Here is a 17,838-nt window from a genome sequence, read left to right as displayed (position 1 = left end):
CATCACACAAGAGAAGAAATCACAAGCGTGTTCAGTTCATGCAGGATGAAAGCGCACATTTCATCATCGGCTAATGATGCTTTGTTAGTATATATCTGAGGATGTATAGGTTCAGACACATTTGTGAGCTCTGCAGACACCCTGCTCCAACAACTGAACAACAAGAATCTTTAGACCTAAGATCAAGAAAAACTGAATGCTCTTAATCTGGAATTGATAAACAAAAATTTTAACACGGCGGCTCCTCATGACATTTACATTCACTGGACACTTTATGAGGTACACCTTACTAGTTGGACCCCCTTTTGCCTTCAGAAGGGTCTTAATTCTTCATGAGACAGATTCGAAAAGGTGCTGGAAAGATTTCTCACAGATTTTGGTTTCAAAGGTGCTCCAGAGATCTTGAGCTCTGGTGACTGTGGAGGCCATTTGAATCCAGTGAAGTCTTCAGCATTCGACATTTTTCTTCTGTTGTCCAATTTCGGTGAGCTCATGTCAATTATAGCCTTAGCTTCAGCAGGTCATCTTGACCATGTCTGCATGCTTAAATGTACTAAGTTGCTGCCATGTCATTGGCTAATGACGCATTCGACCAGTTGAACAATACCTAACAAAATGGCTAGCAAGTGTATAATCATCATATTTTAAGAAATGACAAATTAAAAAAAAAAACAAAAAAAAAAAACCCCACCCCAAATGACTGAAGCTTTTGACAATCTCTTTTTTTGCCTTAAACCAGCTGGAATTAATACACATCTCTGCTCTGTTTCTGTGTCAAACTAGTCCCTTTGCTCAGGCTTAAAGCAGGCTGGGTGAGTCAGTGTTTCAGTAATGGATGAGGGGGAGCCAAGACATGAGGTTTAATTACTGTGGCTTAATAGAGCAAACATGCAGAAAGGCTAGACTCCAGAGGTGAGAAGGACAGAGTGTTGGAGGGTAGGGGGTTATGGCTTAATCTAGCGAGAAGAGGAATAAGATGGAGATATGGTATGAAAGGTGAAGAAGACGGGTTGGGGAAAACACAGAATTAATAAGTGGCTCGAGTAAGATAAAAATAAGAAATCTTGAAAGCACCCACAAAAATGTAAAAAAAAAAAAATAACACACCTAATGTAATTTTCTTCCTACCTTGGTGGTCCACTGAAGGTTTGGAGGCACGGAGGATCTTAGGAATGGAGAAGCCCATGTCTAGCTCTGTCAGAGTCAGCTCATTCATAACATATGGCAGCTAAAAGAAAACATGTACGGAAAAAGATACAAATACAGCCAACGCAAAGACAAATCTCTATCTCTTGAAGAAATCTTCTTGCATTTGGATATTACTAACTGTAGCTACTACTACTCACCCTGATCTTACTGAGCTTCATTTGGATCTTTTTGGAGACTACATTGGCCCAATATTTCTCTCCCAGGAAGTCCCAGAATATCCTTCCCAGAAATGCATTTACCCAGGCCTCAGGCTCCGCAGTCTCCTCTGAACTCCTACGCAGCTAAAGGACACACATACATGTATGAATGGCAGTTTTGAATATCTATAATCATTTTGTGCATCAAGCTTGAGCTTGATATATTGAGTTTGCTCCCAGCAACCCTTCAGTAAGATTCACTGAGTTGCCAGTGGTTCGGAGCTCTCTGGGGTAACTTCAGGTGACAACAGACTGATTTAGTTGATATTGTGGTTTAGACGTGCAGACCCCAGGGGGGGCTTTTGATAGATGCCCACTTTGGATGACAATCTTTTTCTATTCAGCCTGACATGCATCCATCTGTCTCCTACCTTTTTGGTAGTCTGGGGGCTGCTATCCGGGCTGTTCCCAGCGCTGTCAGTGGCAGTCGGGCTTCTAGGCGGCACCTGGGGACTCACGTATTTGGCCATGTAGACATTATAGTCCAACAGCATCTTCTGCTTCAAGCCTGCAGTAGAGCCACAGGAGAGAGCGGCGGTGGTCTCTCTGTGACGAGACTGAGACTGAGACAGCTCCTCCAGGCTTCCCCGGCTGCTGCTCCTGCTGTCAGCCTCCAGGCCTCCGACAGATTGAAAGCTGCTACTGCGACTGTGGGAGGGTAAGAAGGCTACAAATGGAAGGAAGGAAATGTGGGATGTGAAGGGGGTGTTTTGACACAATTATGCTAGAACACGGAACATTTTTAGTGATTCCAGATTTGTATACAATAATAATAAATGCTCAAAATTTAATTAGCCTTAGATAGCTGTCAGCTATTTTTGTATTCCTTTCTCACAGTAGACTGCAGCACTCTGAATTAGCATGCTGTACACTGCTTTCCAGTAATCCAGCCCTACCTTTACTACCTTTATCTCCTGACCCACACAATTTTGGCATTTCTCTTTGTATAAGGCCTCCTCCGCACAGGCTTACATCCCACTGTGGAAAGTGATGCTATAATACGCTGATGCTCTGTGCTTGTAATCCTGCTGACCCACCACACTCATCGGTTCACTTAGTTGAGGGGATTGGCAGTCCCTAAGCTGGGGCTTATGCACAGATCTGATTGCTGCGCAGTTGCCTACTTAATAGAACGGCTATTCTGACATCGAGGAATGGCGCGTGTCTGTGCAAATACAGGTGTGTAAAAAAAAGAAAGGAAGAAAGAACATGGATAACAAATGCTTTACGTGTGTGTGTGTTTGCACCTTGAGAGAGTGTGAAGCTCACCATTCTTGCAGATGCTAGGCAGACTGCCACCTCTTCCCTCTGATTTCATTCGGGATGCTAGAAGAAATCTACGGAACCACTCTTCCTTTTCCCGACCCGTCCTCCCGAAAAGGTAGATAGTCAAATCCCCGCCTCCAAAGGTTGGTTTTTTGGGTTCCTCTGCTGACGCCGATCCTTCTGCCTTCTCACCCTTGTCCGTTTTCTCCACCTTCTCACTCTGAACTGTCGATTTTTCTTCCCCAGCTTCAGGCCTCTCTCCCTGGGCCTTGGACATGAAGTCATCCTGCTTGGCCAGCTCAATGCAAATGGGGTATTTCTTGTTCCAAACTCTCTTCCTAGCCAGGCTCTGAGGCATCAGGTATATCTGTGGGGTATAAAGACTGACTTCACTAAATCAATCTCATGAACACGAGTGCTTTCTTTATTGGTGTTTCTAGGGCTACAGAATGATTATAAAGAAAAGAAGATAAAGAGAAAAAGTGTTCACATTTTTATGCGGCAGATTGATACCTGAGGGTATGAGTGGAAACAACTGGTGGCAATAAATGTAAGAATATGCCTGTTTTCTGTTGATAAGTAACCAAGATTTGGCACCATTCAGGGCTGGAAAGGTTCATGTACTTCTGCTTTTGTTCTTGCTATAGGCCAACAATTCTCTGATACATACAGCAGCACTTCATTCATCCCTGTGGTTGTAATGGGTTGGAGCGGTATTGGATCTCAGATTAAAACAATAACACCATGAGCAGAAATTGGACCTTCAGGGATGCTTTTCCTGTACGAGTGTCTGAATAAACTACACACTAAGTATCTACAATAATAACTGAGAAAGGGCACTTTAGGAAACCAGAGAAGAAGAGTAGGTTAAGGGTGCATGATGAAACCTTTTGCTCTGTGATACACTGACATGAGAAATGTCAGCTGTGCCTTGAGATATGCAAAACTGTTGAATCAGCGCGCTAGTACACAAGATACACAACTGTGTATATAAGGTCAGTGACCTGTGATATTCACTCTACGTTTACACACAGTCTACGAGTCACAAGCTGTGATTGTCACTGAGCATGACCTATTAGCGAGCATGCAGTCGGGCAAAGGCAAATGTGACGGGACGTGTGCTCGATGTCACTAAATGTTAAGCTTATCATCAAGCACAGTAACACACTGAGGAGACGCGCACACACACTTAACACATTAATTTCCCCCTCGTCTTTGAGTGGTGTTAGCAAAAATCTCTCTTTCCATGACCAAAAGGTTTGTTTAAGCCACCGCACCTTGCTGTCAGTCAGGTCGTAGATCTTCTGGCTGATGTAAGTGACGTCAGGTTTAGGCTCATTGTGTGTGGCACGACGGGAGATGTTCCGGTTGGGCTTGGACAGACGCAGGACTGAGCCCTCTAGACGGACGTAAACGGAGTGGGTCAGGGTGGCGTGGTACGTCTCCGGGTCATAGCTGTGGATCTCATTCATCCAGCCCTGCGAGAGAGAAGCAGAAGACTTTTCAGCTACAAAGAAGTAAAACTCAAGTCACCTCTCAAGACTTTTGCACAGTCTTTTATACACACATCAGATTTTCAGTTTAAAACCAGAGAATTAATTTGCTCAAATTAACTAAGTAACCTCCTGAGATAAAAAATGAAACCATCATTAAAGTGCCAAAAAACGCAGTTTATTGAATCTCCACTATGTATCACATACCACTGATTTAAAAAGACATTCTTGCTTAAAATTTATGCAACACAGCAAAAGATAAAGTGGGGCATCTGAGACTTTGTGTATTCCCAAAGAAAGACAAGTATGAAGAAAAAGACAAAGCTTGTTGGACCGCTTCCCCACACTTGTGTGCCCGAGGGGCCGTCGTTCATCTGCCTGTATCATGTTCTGCAGAGCTCCTCTTTTTGGAACAGCTGTGGCCTCTAGCCATCAGGCTATCCTGTGCAATCGCTTGGTACCCACTAAGGCACACACACATACACATGCTTGCATAACTCTGTCAAATTACTAAAGATTTCTCTTCTGATTTTCTGAGGTTACTCGAGAATAAGGAGCAAACGGTGGTGCTGTCATTAAAATGTTTCGCTTAAAGAAAAACTGGAGCTATCACTGGAGAAGAAGTGCAACACAACCTCGTGATTCCCCAACAGGCTGCACAGATTGAATTCTCATCCAAACTCCTACCTTTTTGTTCCCAAAGGGCACTGTGTTAACAAAGGCAATTCAACTGAAATAACAGAGTAGAAACATATAGTCTTCTTCAGAGTAAGGACAAACTGAACATAGGCACCACACTTGGGAAAACTAATCACAAGTTTACTTTTGAAGTCACATGTTTTGCCTTTACCTTGAATATCCCTGGTTCCTTAATATCCAGCTGGGCCACATTCCATTGCTCTATCCTTCGCCTCCTTTTTCTGCTCACTGATGAGGAGGGCTGAGGGGATGACAGCCAAAGCACGAGCAACGCCAACGCGAACCCCGCTATTATCCCGTGCACTACTGAGCACACACAGGGTGGCACAGGAAGCACCAAATACCAATACACCAACTGTGTTAAAATAATGAGACCAGTCACGGGTAAGGTCTCAGCCTCCTCTTCGGCTCTCTCGTCCTCTGGATCGAGCTCACTACACAAACCAGTGCTACCAGTATGGGGTTGCCGGGACCCAGAACGATCACCGTCTGGTGTCTCTGTGTCAGTACATAACTCAAAGTCTTCGCTGTACAGCTCACAGAAGTCCTCGTCTTCCTGTCGAGCTACCAGGGCTGACATCGAACAGCGGCCCAGAGTGAGAGAGGGAGATTTGTGGAGGGCAGAAGATGAGGCCTGGGTGAGGGCTGGCGCGAGTGATGGGAAAGAGAAAAAACCTGACTCTGGGCCCTTAGCTGTGGGGGTTTCTTCCTCGTCTTCTCCTTCTGCCCCTTCCTCCTCTTTGATGCTGTAGTTGTTGCCACCTTCTCCGTGTCCATTTACCGCTGTTACTCCGCTGAGCTCCGACGCGCTGGAGGACAGCGATTTGGCACGATAAGCAGCACTTCCAGCAGACCCCGTACCAGACTCATCCCCCATTATCTTACTAAAAAGCTGCAGAGGGTCTGACATCACTTCCGATAGCCGCCGCTTGGTATCCTCTATCTTGGCCTCCACCTCTTGGACTTTGAAGAAGGACCTACCATCTGGAGACATGATGGGGGAGGAGGGGGCTGTTTTAGAGTCTCCACCTGCTTGAGTGACAATGACGGGACTGGAGGATAAACGGGGTTGGGAGAACTGTTTGAAGAGTTGCATGTTGCGAGGTGGAGGCCGATGGGATGGCTGTATTTGCTGATGCTGAAGAGGCCCTTCCGAATGGTCAGCCTTGGAAGCGTCCGTGGACAGAGACTTAACAAAAGACTTCATTAAGTGTCGATGACGTGCGTGGGTTGGTGCTACGGTGGAAAGTGAAGGGACAGTTTCTCGAGACTCAACGTCATTGGACAAAGACCTAACCAGACTAAGAAAAGGCTTGGAGGATGACAGTGCTGCAGACTTGCATGGTGAAGAGGAGCTGGAGCTTGCGGGGGAGGGATTGACCGGGAGCCGTTCAGACGGCCAGGAGGAGCTGGCAGGAGGATTGGAGGAGAGGGTGGATGTGGGATTAATAGTCAAAGCAGGAGAGTGTGTGTGTGGCTGAGGGTCTGAGGGCTGCACAGATAAGGTGGTAGATAAAACTGGGAGAACAGCAGGTCCCGAGGGGGTGTCTGCACCAGCAGATTCAAACAGCAGTTCCTCTTTTGCTTCCAAGCCTGTAGCAACGCACCGGTCATCAGCTGCTGAAGCTGGACCTTGAAGCCCCCCTGTACCATCGAGGACAGACTTGTCTTTAACAGATCCAGCGGGTATCCCAAAGAGCTCCTCTTCCTCATCGTCTTCCTCTTTCCCCAGAGCAGAGAAGTGTATGGTGATGGTGTCACGAGAGTGGGAACGCTGGACCTGCAGCTTGGGTCCAGGGGTGTGACGAGGGGGCGGAGTGGCAGCATGCTGGCCACTTCCCCTGCTGCTGCCGCCCTGACTGCTCATCATCACCCTGCACAGGGCTCACGGCCTGGGGGGGGGAAAAACAAAACAAAACACAGAGACAGTGGGAACACGTGGTTAATAAAAAACAATGAAGCAATAGTGCATCAGTGCAGGGGGGAGGGAGGCTGTAGTGTTTGTAGTACAAATTGGCAATTCGATTTAATCAGCGATTTCAAACCAGACGTATAAGTACCCTGAGGGCCACTTCTGCAGTAGCCAGGGGATAGGTGGGAAGATGAGATCAACCAATGGGAAAAAAAATTACATTGCAATTTAATTACAGAATTGAGCAGGCCTGAACAAAATGGTCTGAGCGGAAAACTACTGGAAGTAGTCGATAAGCAGTAGAAAACTGACACCCATAGAGAATGGCATCCAAGTAGATAAAAGTATAGATTAAACTATTAAATTTGTTACCCAGCAGCACAAAATACATTAATGGCTAAACACTTCAAGATTTTTACTATGCATCATGAAATTATTGGTTGCTAACTGCCCTCAACTAATAAATGGTAAGCTAAAGAAGTGTCTACCCAGTTAACCTGACTGAACACATTCCTGCACGAGGTGCTGTTGATGAAAGAGTTCTCGAGTTCATGTGACAACTGCAGAGACCCCCACGAGCTCTAAATGCACTCCTTGTACACACAGTACTTGAGACAGAAAAGAACAGCCTTGCAGCTTTCTGTTCACCCTAATGTTAGTGGACTGGACAGGTATGTCTATGTTCCCCAACCCATTAGCTCTCATTATGTAAGGTTGTAGCCGGAAGACAGAGTTGCTCTCAGGCCAAGCCTCTATCTCTCTCCCGCTCTGTCTTACAAGCACCCAGTCACTCATCCCACTATGGCAACATGATTAATGGGTTACTTCAGAGCTCACAAGTCTCGAGAAGAAGGGCCATCAACATTTCAGCTGTGTTTAACTCCACCCTCCAAAGGGGGAAAGAATGCAGCGGGTTAAATACTGAAAAGAGGTGAAAATGAGAACGGATCAAAAGAAGGAGCACTCCAAGAGCTCAAACCTCCCCCGAGCCAGCTCACTCTCTGGGCGGCTTTTCATGAGATTTCTTTTTAAACATTGAAGTTTGCAGTACAATAAAATTAAAGCATTACAGGTAAGCAAAGTTCAAACATGACATGATATTTGGATGCAAACTAAAACGTGATATTTAGAATCCACATATACCAGTATGACTTCCTGAATGTTGCCAATACAAACAAAGGCAGCAGCATTTTAAGACCAGTTTTAAAGATAAGAGATTCTATAATGGGTTGACCTTATTTGACCTTAAAAAAGACAAACATTCACATGACAAGAAAAAAAAACCCACTTTCCCTCACCAATCCAAAACAATATACGGGTCATAATGACACCACAAAGTGGCCGTTCAGCTGAAGCGATCACAGAAACAAGGCGTCTTTTGTGTAGTTGACACAGTGGAACCGCAGTCGTTCATCATGCAATGATTTCACTGAATGAGGCCTCGCATTGTTATTGAGTTATTGTGCTTGTTTATTCTTCCACATCGTCCATATTGGTACCTCATCCTTGGTTAGCATGATCAAACAGTCAGAGTACACATATGTGCAAACATGCTGTTTGTGCACACAACACCATGCAGTCTCTTTGGTGTTGGGGCTTTCAGCTGGTATATAAAAAAATGTCTGTAATGGAAGAAGGAGGGACGGGAGAGGGACAACATAGCAGTAAGCTTGTGTGATTGTCTGCATTTCTGAGAAAGCCTCAGTGCCCCTTAGGGGCTCTCTGGTTGGCACTGTATCTCCAGAGATTGCATTTGCCGGGATGGAATAACAGAGCGCTTGACTTTCCCAGCCAGCCATTCACTTGGCTGAGCTACAATAGGTTTTGTGTGTGTCATTTTCAGTATATGCGTGTGTGCTGTTGGTTCTGCCATGGTAAGTGCTAGGGGCAGAGCAGATCGAATAAAAACAACAAAAAAATGACAGATACAGGGAAAAAAAGAGCAGCATAAAGAAGAAAGATGAAAGGCCACAGGGGGTCTGCAGAAGCAGCAGACGACCTTTCAGAGACAAGCTTTTGAAGCAGAATTTACTTAAAGACAGGAGGAGAGAGAAAACAGGGAGGATGACAAAGATGAGGGGGAGTGGATGAGAGTGAGAGGAGAGCATGGAGAGGAGACAAATTAAGTGGGGAGACAGAGTCATGGAGATGGGAGAGGTTGTTGTTGTCATCAGAGCCTGAAGGACGAATTAAAGCATTATGGAGGCTGACAAGGTGAGCAGGGAGCAACGTTTCCAAGTTTTCTCAGAGTCAGGTTTTAGCAAGGTGCAGCCAAAAGACAAAAAAATAAAAAAATAAAAATCGCACACTGAATCAATGCAAAACATAGCACGCTTGCACGCACCTACACATTTTAAGGTACTGTTCTCCTCTGTAGACGTAAGGTTTGCTGTTAAGATGAGTGCTATTCAGGTTCACACCAACACTGTGTTTGCTGACACACCCACAGTTTCGGGTACTTCCTGTCATCAAAGCTCCACTGCCATTAAACGCCTTGCGTGTGTTTGTTTTAGCCACTACTGTGAGACGAGAGGAGACTGGCATGGAGACGAGACTCATCCAATTAATCAATGCAAGCATGGCCTCTCTAATCAGCTCAAGCCAGCCCTATGGAGACTTCAGAGAAAGGGAGGGAGGTTAAAAGCAGCAAGGTAACATAATGACATAAGAGGCTGAACAGGCTACAGGGCAACAAGCATGTCAGCACAGGGCACAGCGGCCCGCGTAAAAGGTGTTCAATGACGACTTCTACATGAAGCAATGTTTTTGTAATGTAGAGTCTGCTAATCAATATTATACACAAAAACATCCTTGTCCAATACCAACATCCTGCTTCAATTCAAAGGGCATCTACTCCACAGAAATTCTCTGCTATCCATTATTAGACACAGAAAGGGAACATGAGAAGTGGGCTGCTAAAGGAAAGGTGGGAATTTTAGTCAGCACTGGGTTTTTAGGGCCAGTACCAAGTTGTTGTTGTTTCCTAGTTAATCCCAACCTATTAAGTGCATCCCTGTAATTAAATAACAAGGTGACTGGCGGGTGTTCAGGACAGCCCGGCGTGACCTCGCCTAAAGTCTGCAAAGTTCATTTCCGCAAAGACATTTTACCTTTAGATAAACAAACAGAAAAGAAAAGAAATAAAAGCAGGCGTGCAGGAGTGACGTGAGCCCACTGGGTGAAAAATGGTTGCGAGAGAAGAACAGAGAGGACATCAAAAGAAGAAGCGAGTCAGCGAAGGGACTGAAAGGGGAGGGCGACGGCGGGAAGATAAATCGAGTGAGACAGAGAGATCGGAGATGAACGCAGGGTGCAGGGCGGGGGAGGGGGGATGATTGTCACTAACAACCGAGATACACAGAGGCCTCACTCACTAACGAGTGCACGCACACTCACACTCTGTGGACTTGTGATGCGCACAGTTGCCTGGATGAGTAGGGTGCAAGCAAACCGAGACAAAGGGGAGAATAGTCTGAGCAGCTAAAGCGAGCGGAGGGAGAGAAACAGAAAAAGACACAAAGGTCGAGGAGGCTTTGTCGCCGAGCACACGAGTCACACAAAAGCTCAGAGCAGGTAAACACACGACGCACCTTGTTTCATGCTCTGCTGCTCGCTCCTAGGAGAACGCAGGTCCCAGTCATCATGGGCACCCTGGCCCTATTACGCAAACTGTACTGGACTTTGTTTGCTTACATGCAGCATATTGCACAGAGGGCGAGTCAGAGCGTGTCAGCTGGGAAAGAATCCAAACATTTCCCACCGTGACCTAAATCAGAAGAGTCGAACGCAAATGAAGAGAGGTCATCACGATCATAGACCAACACGAAAGCCGGACTACGCCCGCTTTTATCAGCCAAGGAGTCCCTGACTTGACTCTCACAGTGAAGAAGCAACACAAGCAGTTCTTAAAATAGCTCTGCGAGGCAGTGGAGGTGTCGTCCCCCAGCACCAGACTGGCCGTTTACAGCGCACAGATGGGAGACTAAAAAGGATTTAAGCAGTATAATAGTATATTCAACAGACAAAGACAAGATTTAAAATCGCTACTAAATGACATGAACTTTTTTTCGTAGACAGGCAGTCGCAAAGCGCTGTGCACAAAGGTTAAAATAAAGAAAACATCAAGTAATAAAATAGACAATATAAATAATGCAAATTCAAAAGTGTTGATTAACAGAAGGCCTGTTTAAATAATAAAGTTTTTAACTGCTTTTTAAAGGGTTCCACAGAGTCAGCCAAAAGTAGTTGTGGTGGTAGACTGTTCCACAGCCTTGGTGCCACCGACTGAAAGGCTGAAAAGGGAAGAAAATTTAGAAATAACAGAGTCATCAATAAAGCGCCTGCGCCTAAAAAACACCTTGGGGAAGAGACTGAGTTGACAGTCACATTAAAAGAGACTGACTTATGGTCGCTAAAAACAACGTCATTTAAATTCACGTGGTCAAGGGAAATGCCATAAGTGAAGACCAAGTCCAGAGTATGCCCAGCAGTGTGAGTAGGGCCTGATACATGCTGAACAAAATTAAAAGAGTCCATGATGCTCAGGAACTCCTTAGTGGTACTATTTGATGAGTCTTCTGCATGAATGTTGAAGTCTCCAACAATGACGACCTTGCCCAGTTTAATAGTGGAAGTTAAAAGTTCTTGCAAGTCTGCCAGAAAAGATGCAGCAGACCCAGGTGGACGATAAATTAAGATACTGTACATGGGCTGATCTCTTCCAATTTTTATCACGATCATCTCGAAAGAATTGTAACAGCTCGAAGAGATCATCTGGCATAAAAATGTCTTTTTTAAAAATTACAGCTGTTCCACCTCCTCGTCGAGATATCCGAGGTGCACAGAGAAACGAACAGTCTGCGGGACAAAGCTCTAAAAGATGTGAGACTTCATTCTCACGCTGCCACGTCTCAGAGATAAACATAAAATCAAGCGTCTCTGCACAGAACAAGTCATTTAAAATATAAGACTTGTTAGCAATTGAGCGGGCATTAATCAACATCACCTCTGTAAAGATCTGCGATCATGTCTTGTAGTTCCTGCAGTGTTGGCTTATCGTGAGCTGGTTACTTACCAAGAACATGACTTTTTTTTTGTTCTTTTTCGAAGTGTTTCGAATGGCTCTTTTAAGGATGCAAATAAGGAATTAGACTTTTAAATGTATGCTAATTTCACAGGTTTTAAAAACAGAAATCTGAAGCAAGATTCAGAATTCGTGCTTCGATTTGTCAACATTAGAGTTTTTTTTAGAGAGGGGATTATATCTGCATTTATTATTCAGAAAAATTCCAAATTATTGTCAGCAGCCGGGAAAAAATCCATTTTTGATATGCGAACAAACCTTTCGGTAAATCTGTAAAGTAAATGACGACAAATTTATTTCGGGCTCGGTGTGTGGGAAAAAAGAGAGAAAATGGGTTTTAATGTGTTTTTCACATTTTGTATTTTGCATTGCAAGTTTTCTCAAATGTATTCTTTAAATATGTGTTAACCAAACTCTTATTTGCATATGCATTCATCAGCCTCTCTGTTAAAGTGTTTGCTGATGCAAATATGTAATCAGCCCACCACATGTCAGCAGCTCAACACATTTAAGAATACAGACATGGTCTAGACCTTTAGCTTTAGTTCAAACATCAGAATGGGGAAGAAAGGCTATTTAAGTCACCTGGTATGATTGGTGGTGCCATATAGGCTGGAATATTTCAGCAACAGCTGATCTGCTGGGATTTCCTAAGAGATTTACAGAGAATGGTCAGAAAAGTATGCAGCGAGTGGCTGTTCTCTGTGTGGATCATGTCAGAGTTTAGAGGAGAATGACCAGATGGTTTCAGTCTGATAGGAAAGAAACTGTAACTCAAGCAGCCACTTGTTACAACCAAGGTATGCAGTTGGGCATCTCTGAATGCACACGTTGAACCTTGAAACAGATGACCGATAGCAGCAGAAGACCACACAAGGTACAACTCCTGTCCACTAAGAACAGGAAACAGGACTGCAGTTCACACAGGCTCAACATAATTGGAGAAAAAGAAGATTGAGTTTCATCAGACCAGACAATATTTTTCCAATTTCTGCTGCAATAGTTGGATGGCAAGGTCAGAATTTGGTGCAAATAATATGAAAGCACTGATCCATTCTACCTGGTATCAATGGTTCAGGGTGCTGGTGGTGTAATGGCGTACACAGAAAATATCAACACAAAAGCCTCCCTGAGTATTGTTGCTGACCATGTCCATCCCTTTATGACTCTAGTGTATCCATTTTCTGATCCGATTCCAGCAGCTCGGATTCTACAAAGCTCAAATCAACTTAAGCAGTCACCAGATCTCAATACAACCTTTGGGATCAGGGGTGCACATAAGTGGTCCGCGGTTGCGCATTCGCTGTCAAAATAAAAGACGCACACCAGATAAGATGTTGCAACGTGTGTTTGCGTCCATAATATTTTCTGGAGGAGGACAGACATTAGTTTAGAACTCTCATAGATGTCGAAGAAGCTCCTTTAAGCAATTACTTTGGTGTTCCTCCACCTCCAAAGAAATGTCAGAAGGAGTCCGAACCGCAAAAGAAGCACGTATTCTCGGAAAATTGATTGCAGGAGCTGAGCTGGCTTCAAACAAATGATGAACGCACAGAGGTGTGGTGCAGAATATGCCGTGAAAATCCCACTCTAGCGGCCCAAAACAGTGCCTTTTATATGTACGCAAACGCGCGTTGCAACTTCTTATCTGGTGCGCGTCTTTTATTTTGACAGCGAATGCGCACCTGCAGACCACTTATGTGCACCCCTGTTTGGGATGTGGCAGAACAGTAGAGTCACATTGTGGATGTGCAGCTGACAAATCTGCAGCAACTGTATGATGTTCTCATGTCAAAATGGACCAAAATCTCACAGGAACGTTTCTAGCACCTTGTAAAATCTACGAATTTATGGAAAAAAGGGGGTCCAGCCCAGTACTAGCAAAGCGTAACGGTAAATGTATGTCAACAGACAAGAGACAGTATTTTAAAATAAAGACATTTTTGAACATTTTCTTTGCAAAAGTCTAAAATAAGACACGTTATGTAAGTTAAATAGCCCCCAAATGCAAAAGCGAAACGTCCTTTTGATACTGTACCCCCCACTTTTGCATCACACCTTTGTAATGTTAAACCTGAGTGTGGACATGGACATAATGGACATGTCACATTCAGTTTTACTGACTATTTTTGGGCATTCACATCAGCAGTGATCACCACTGCCTGTCTCACACTCAGCCTGTTAGACCAGCACGTTTGCACAACAACAACACTTGCTGTGTAACATTCTCATATGAAACACACAAGCACACAGAGCTTAACACAGTCCACCTCCAGGGTCTGACAGTACACGAGCTGGTAGTTTGATGAGCTCCAGTTGAGCTCAGAGGAAACACAGAGCGGTTTGATGGTGAGCTGAATCATGCAGCTCTCTCTTAAAGAAAGACGAAAAACAACAATAAAATAAAAGCCAAGCGAGATAAAGAGCACACGCTCAACTGAGCTGGATCAAACCAGTTTTCTTCACCTCTCCCTCTCGTCCTCCGTCTCTCTAACCCAGAATGCACCATCGACACGTCAAACATCCAACCTCGCCGTGCGGCAGATGATCGGGTGGTTGCCATGCCAACCGAGAAGCTTTCATCTTGCTCTGCACTCGTGTCTGCATCCTTTTGTTAGGGAGGGCAGCTTCTTCTCACTCTGTAATCGTGCTCTCTGAGGAGTGTGTGGTGTGGAGGGTTTGTTAGCACAAAGCTGTCAGCGAACTGTGTTCAGTGTGTGTGTGTGCGCGCGTGTAGGATGTGTGGGTACAAAGCCACAGAACAAAAAAAAGAAAAGGCAAAACCCAGATCTCAGATGTAAAACTTCTGAGATATGTGAAAAAGAGAATGTGATGCACATCAATTGGTCATTTTGGGGATTGTGTTGTCTAAGACGCGAATTTCCCCGATCAATTAATAAACTCTGATTATGGTTGTCAACATCAATAAACTTTCTCCTAACAACTTAAGCCAACTTTAATGTTCTCTTTGAGTGTTGAGATGAGCATGTGCCTGTTACCAACATTACAAGCAGCTGATTTGTTCAAATACCTGGTTTGACGCTTCGCTTCGATAAAGAACAGATTTGGGATAGATATCCAAATCTGGCAGCGTCTTACCCAATTTGACAGATCAAAAGGCAAACGAACGTGCAATTCTGACTGAATGCACACAAACATGCAGGCATCCAATACAAACATATTAAGTTATTTATAATCCATGTAAAAGCTGCTTGATGACCTGAAAACAGCTGGAGGATTTGGCATTAGTCATAATCCATCCAATTACACGATGAATGGAGAAACGGAGGGAATAGGGGGAGACGTGAGGGGCAGAAAAAAAAGACAGAAAAATGTGTCTCTGTGGATAAAGCTGACTGTCACAAATAAGTCGTCTATATTGCTGAAACATTAAACAGTAGTGCTGCTGTTTGTGGCTGAGAGCAGTAGATGCAGTGCCAGTTTTTGTTAGGTTTCACACATTTAGTAACTGAAAGTCACACAAGGAAATTAGATTTGAAAAAAAGTAGGACAGAAATAGACACTAATATTACAGCCTTCAGGTTGCACACCTTCCACCAACGATTCATACTGCAGTATGAATCGTCTGTCAGACTTATATAATATATTGTAGGTAGCAAACACTTCCCAACTTACTAAAGTATCAGATCAAAAGTGAAATGTGTTCCTGAGTGCTAAAATGTCACAGTGATTTTTGACAAAGTATAAAATGTACATCCATTTTCTTAACTGCTTATTCAGTTCAGGGTCACAGGGGAGTTGAAGCCAATCCCCGGCATCTTAGGCCAAGAAGCAGGGTACATCCTGGACAGGCACAACCATTCATGTTCAGCTTCTCTCTTCATCTTTCTTATTGGTAGTCTCTTCAGTTGGTCACTTTGAAGCTGACAAAAAATTAAGAGCTGCGTCTACACCGGAGTCTAAGGAGCTTGGAAAGAAAAGCATCTGGAATTCTTTAAATTGCTTCAAGACGTTTCACCTCTCATCCAAGAAGCTTATTCAGTTCTAAGGTCCACTGTCCCCCCAATAGGGACAATGGACCCCCAATGATCCTCTAACTCAGGGGTGTCGAACTCCAGGCCTCGAGAGCTGGTGTCCTGCAGGTTTTAGATATCACCCTGTTTCATCACACCTGAATCAAATGATTAGTTCATTACCAGGCTTCTGGAGAACTTCAAGACATCTTGAGGTCATTTAGCCGTTTAAATCAGCTGTGTTGGATCAAGGACACATCTAAAACCTGCAGGACACTGGGCCTCGAGGCCTGGAGTTCAACGCCTGTGCTCTACCTAATCACATGAACCAAGGTGTGAAAAAAGGGTGTAGGTCACAATCAGCCAAGGTTTCGGGTGAACTCATTGTGAAACCAAGCCCCACTCAGGTCAGAAGAATCAGGATGCGAGTGGGCGTTAAGGGAGGTGATTTGTGCTGATTTGGTTACCAGAGACCACAGAGAGTCAGTAACATTTGACAACTTCAACAAGCAAACAGATGATTGACATGTGATAAGATGACAAATAGATTAAAAAGTTACCTAGGCAAAGGTTTCCTGGAATTTCTGCTCACAACCGACCATTGGTGATAAAGCAATGCAAACAAGAGAATTGCTTCATGTGTGAACGTCCCACATTGGGCGACAAGTGAAAGTGCAGCTGGCAATTAGTGGGCCACCCTGTCTCTTAACCTTAAAGTTAAGAAATGTTTCATTTGGGGACCTGCCCACTGCTTGAAATCCCCAAATGTCACTGACTTTCTACAGTTTCTAGCTACCACGTAAGTGTGTATTTTTTTCCTATGTGGACACTTGAGTCCAAGTAACTACTTGTCCTAACTTGATGTGCCAGGACTAATATGGAAAGTTGAGCATGCTCTTTTTGATATGCTAGGCAGGAATTCAGAAAACGCATCCATTCAATCTAATATTTTACCCAATTAATGTAGAGCTATCCACTCCCTTAATGCTATCCGCTGACTGGGAATCATTGGAGGGGCATCACACATCACATTTACCTTCACTCACTATACAGCCATTAATGATTTAAGCTTAGATAATACTCCACTGTGGACATGGACAGCTGGAAACCTGACAGCCGAGCGCTCATCCTGTTATTTTTTTTTTTTACCTCCACTTGAAGTCCACTGCCTGGGGCGCAGGCATAGTTGCATTGTAATGTAAATTCTCTGTGGACTAGTCTACGTGGTCCCAAAAAACAGGCAGGCACACGGACGTCTGTACGGATCCTTACGCTAACCATCTGATGATGAAATCTGACTGAACCCTAGTGGACGTGGGAAAAGTAATTCCTGCTTAAGCGGTTTGATGGTGAGCTGAATCATGCAGCTCTCTCTTAAAGAAAGACGAAAAACAACAATAAAATAAAAGCCAAGCGAGATAAAGAGCACACGCTCAACTGAGCTGGATCAAACCAGTTTTCTTCACCTCTCCCTCTCGTCCTCCGTCTCTCTAACCCAGAATGCACCATCGACACGTCAAACATCCAACCTCGCCGTGCGGCAGATGATCGGGTGGTTGCCATGCCAACCGAGAAGGGGCATTAATCAACATCACCTCTGTAAAGATCTGCGATCATGTCTTGTAGTTCCTGCAGTGTTGGCTTATCGTGAGCTGCTTACTTACCAAGAACATGACTTTTTTTTTGTTCTTTTTCGAAGTGTTTCGAATGGCTCTTTTAAGGATGCAAATAAGGAATTAGACTTTTAAATGTATACCGCCACTATTGTTGAGTGTGTGTCTGATCACACGCTCAACAAGCTAGATATAGGGGGGGAAAAAATGGCACATTTCAACACGAAGAACCATTGTTTGAAAGCCGCCCCCTGTTATTTTATGTCATTAATATGCTAATGAGCCCCTGTGTCGAAGCCTCTATTGTGCGCCACTTCACTGTCAAAAATGAGCCGCAAAGAAAGGAGATTAGATATTTCGAGCTGTTTATTGGGCTGGAATCGTTTAATGAT

At 44.3% G+C, this 17,838-nt stretch overlaps 1 protein-coding gene across 6 annotated transcripts in view; it reads right to left on the bottom strand.

The window, feature by feature from the left end:
• Positions 1-17,838, bottom strand: part of LOC102307107 (testis-expressed protein 2) — a 52,914-nt gene that overhangs the window by 7,104 nt on the left and 27,972 nt on the right. For 5 of the 6 annotated variants that reach the window (XM_042222207.1, XM_005925404.2, XM_014334554.2 and 2 more), the window contains exons 3-8: positions 5,016-6,756; positions 3,950-4,150; positions 2,676-3,039; positions 1,778-2,073; positions 1,347-1,490; positions 1,129-1,228 (exon numbers count right to left, since the gene is read on the bottom strand). In XM_042222207.1, the coding sequence (XP_042078141.1) occupies positions 1,129-1,228; positions 1,347-1,490; positions 1,778-2,073; positions 2,676-3,039; positions 3,950-4,150; positions 5,016-6,734 (2,824 nt within the window). In that variant the 5' untranslated portion in view covers positions 6,735-6,756. Of the gene's footprint in view, positions 1-1,128; positions 1,229-1,346; positions 1,491-1,777; positions 2,074-2,675; positions 3,040-3,949; positions 4,151-5,015; positions 6,757-14,325; positions 15,973-17,838 lie in introns of those variants that run through there. The other variant, XM_042222208.1, reaches the window with a different exon arrangement.

Source organism: Haplochromis burtoni, unplaced genomic scaffold (genome assembly GCF_018398535.1).
Source record: "Haplochromis burtoni strain Fernald_Lab_line unplaced genomic scaffold, NCSU_Asbu1 Contig_81, whole genome shotgun sequence".
Lineage (NCBI taxonomy): Eukaryota > Metazoa > Chordata > Actinopteri > Cichliformes > Cichlidae > Haplochromis > Haplochromis burtoni.
This window is presented reverse-complemented; position numbering and strand designations above follow the sequence as displayed.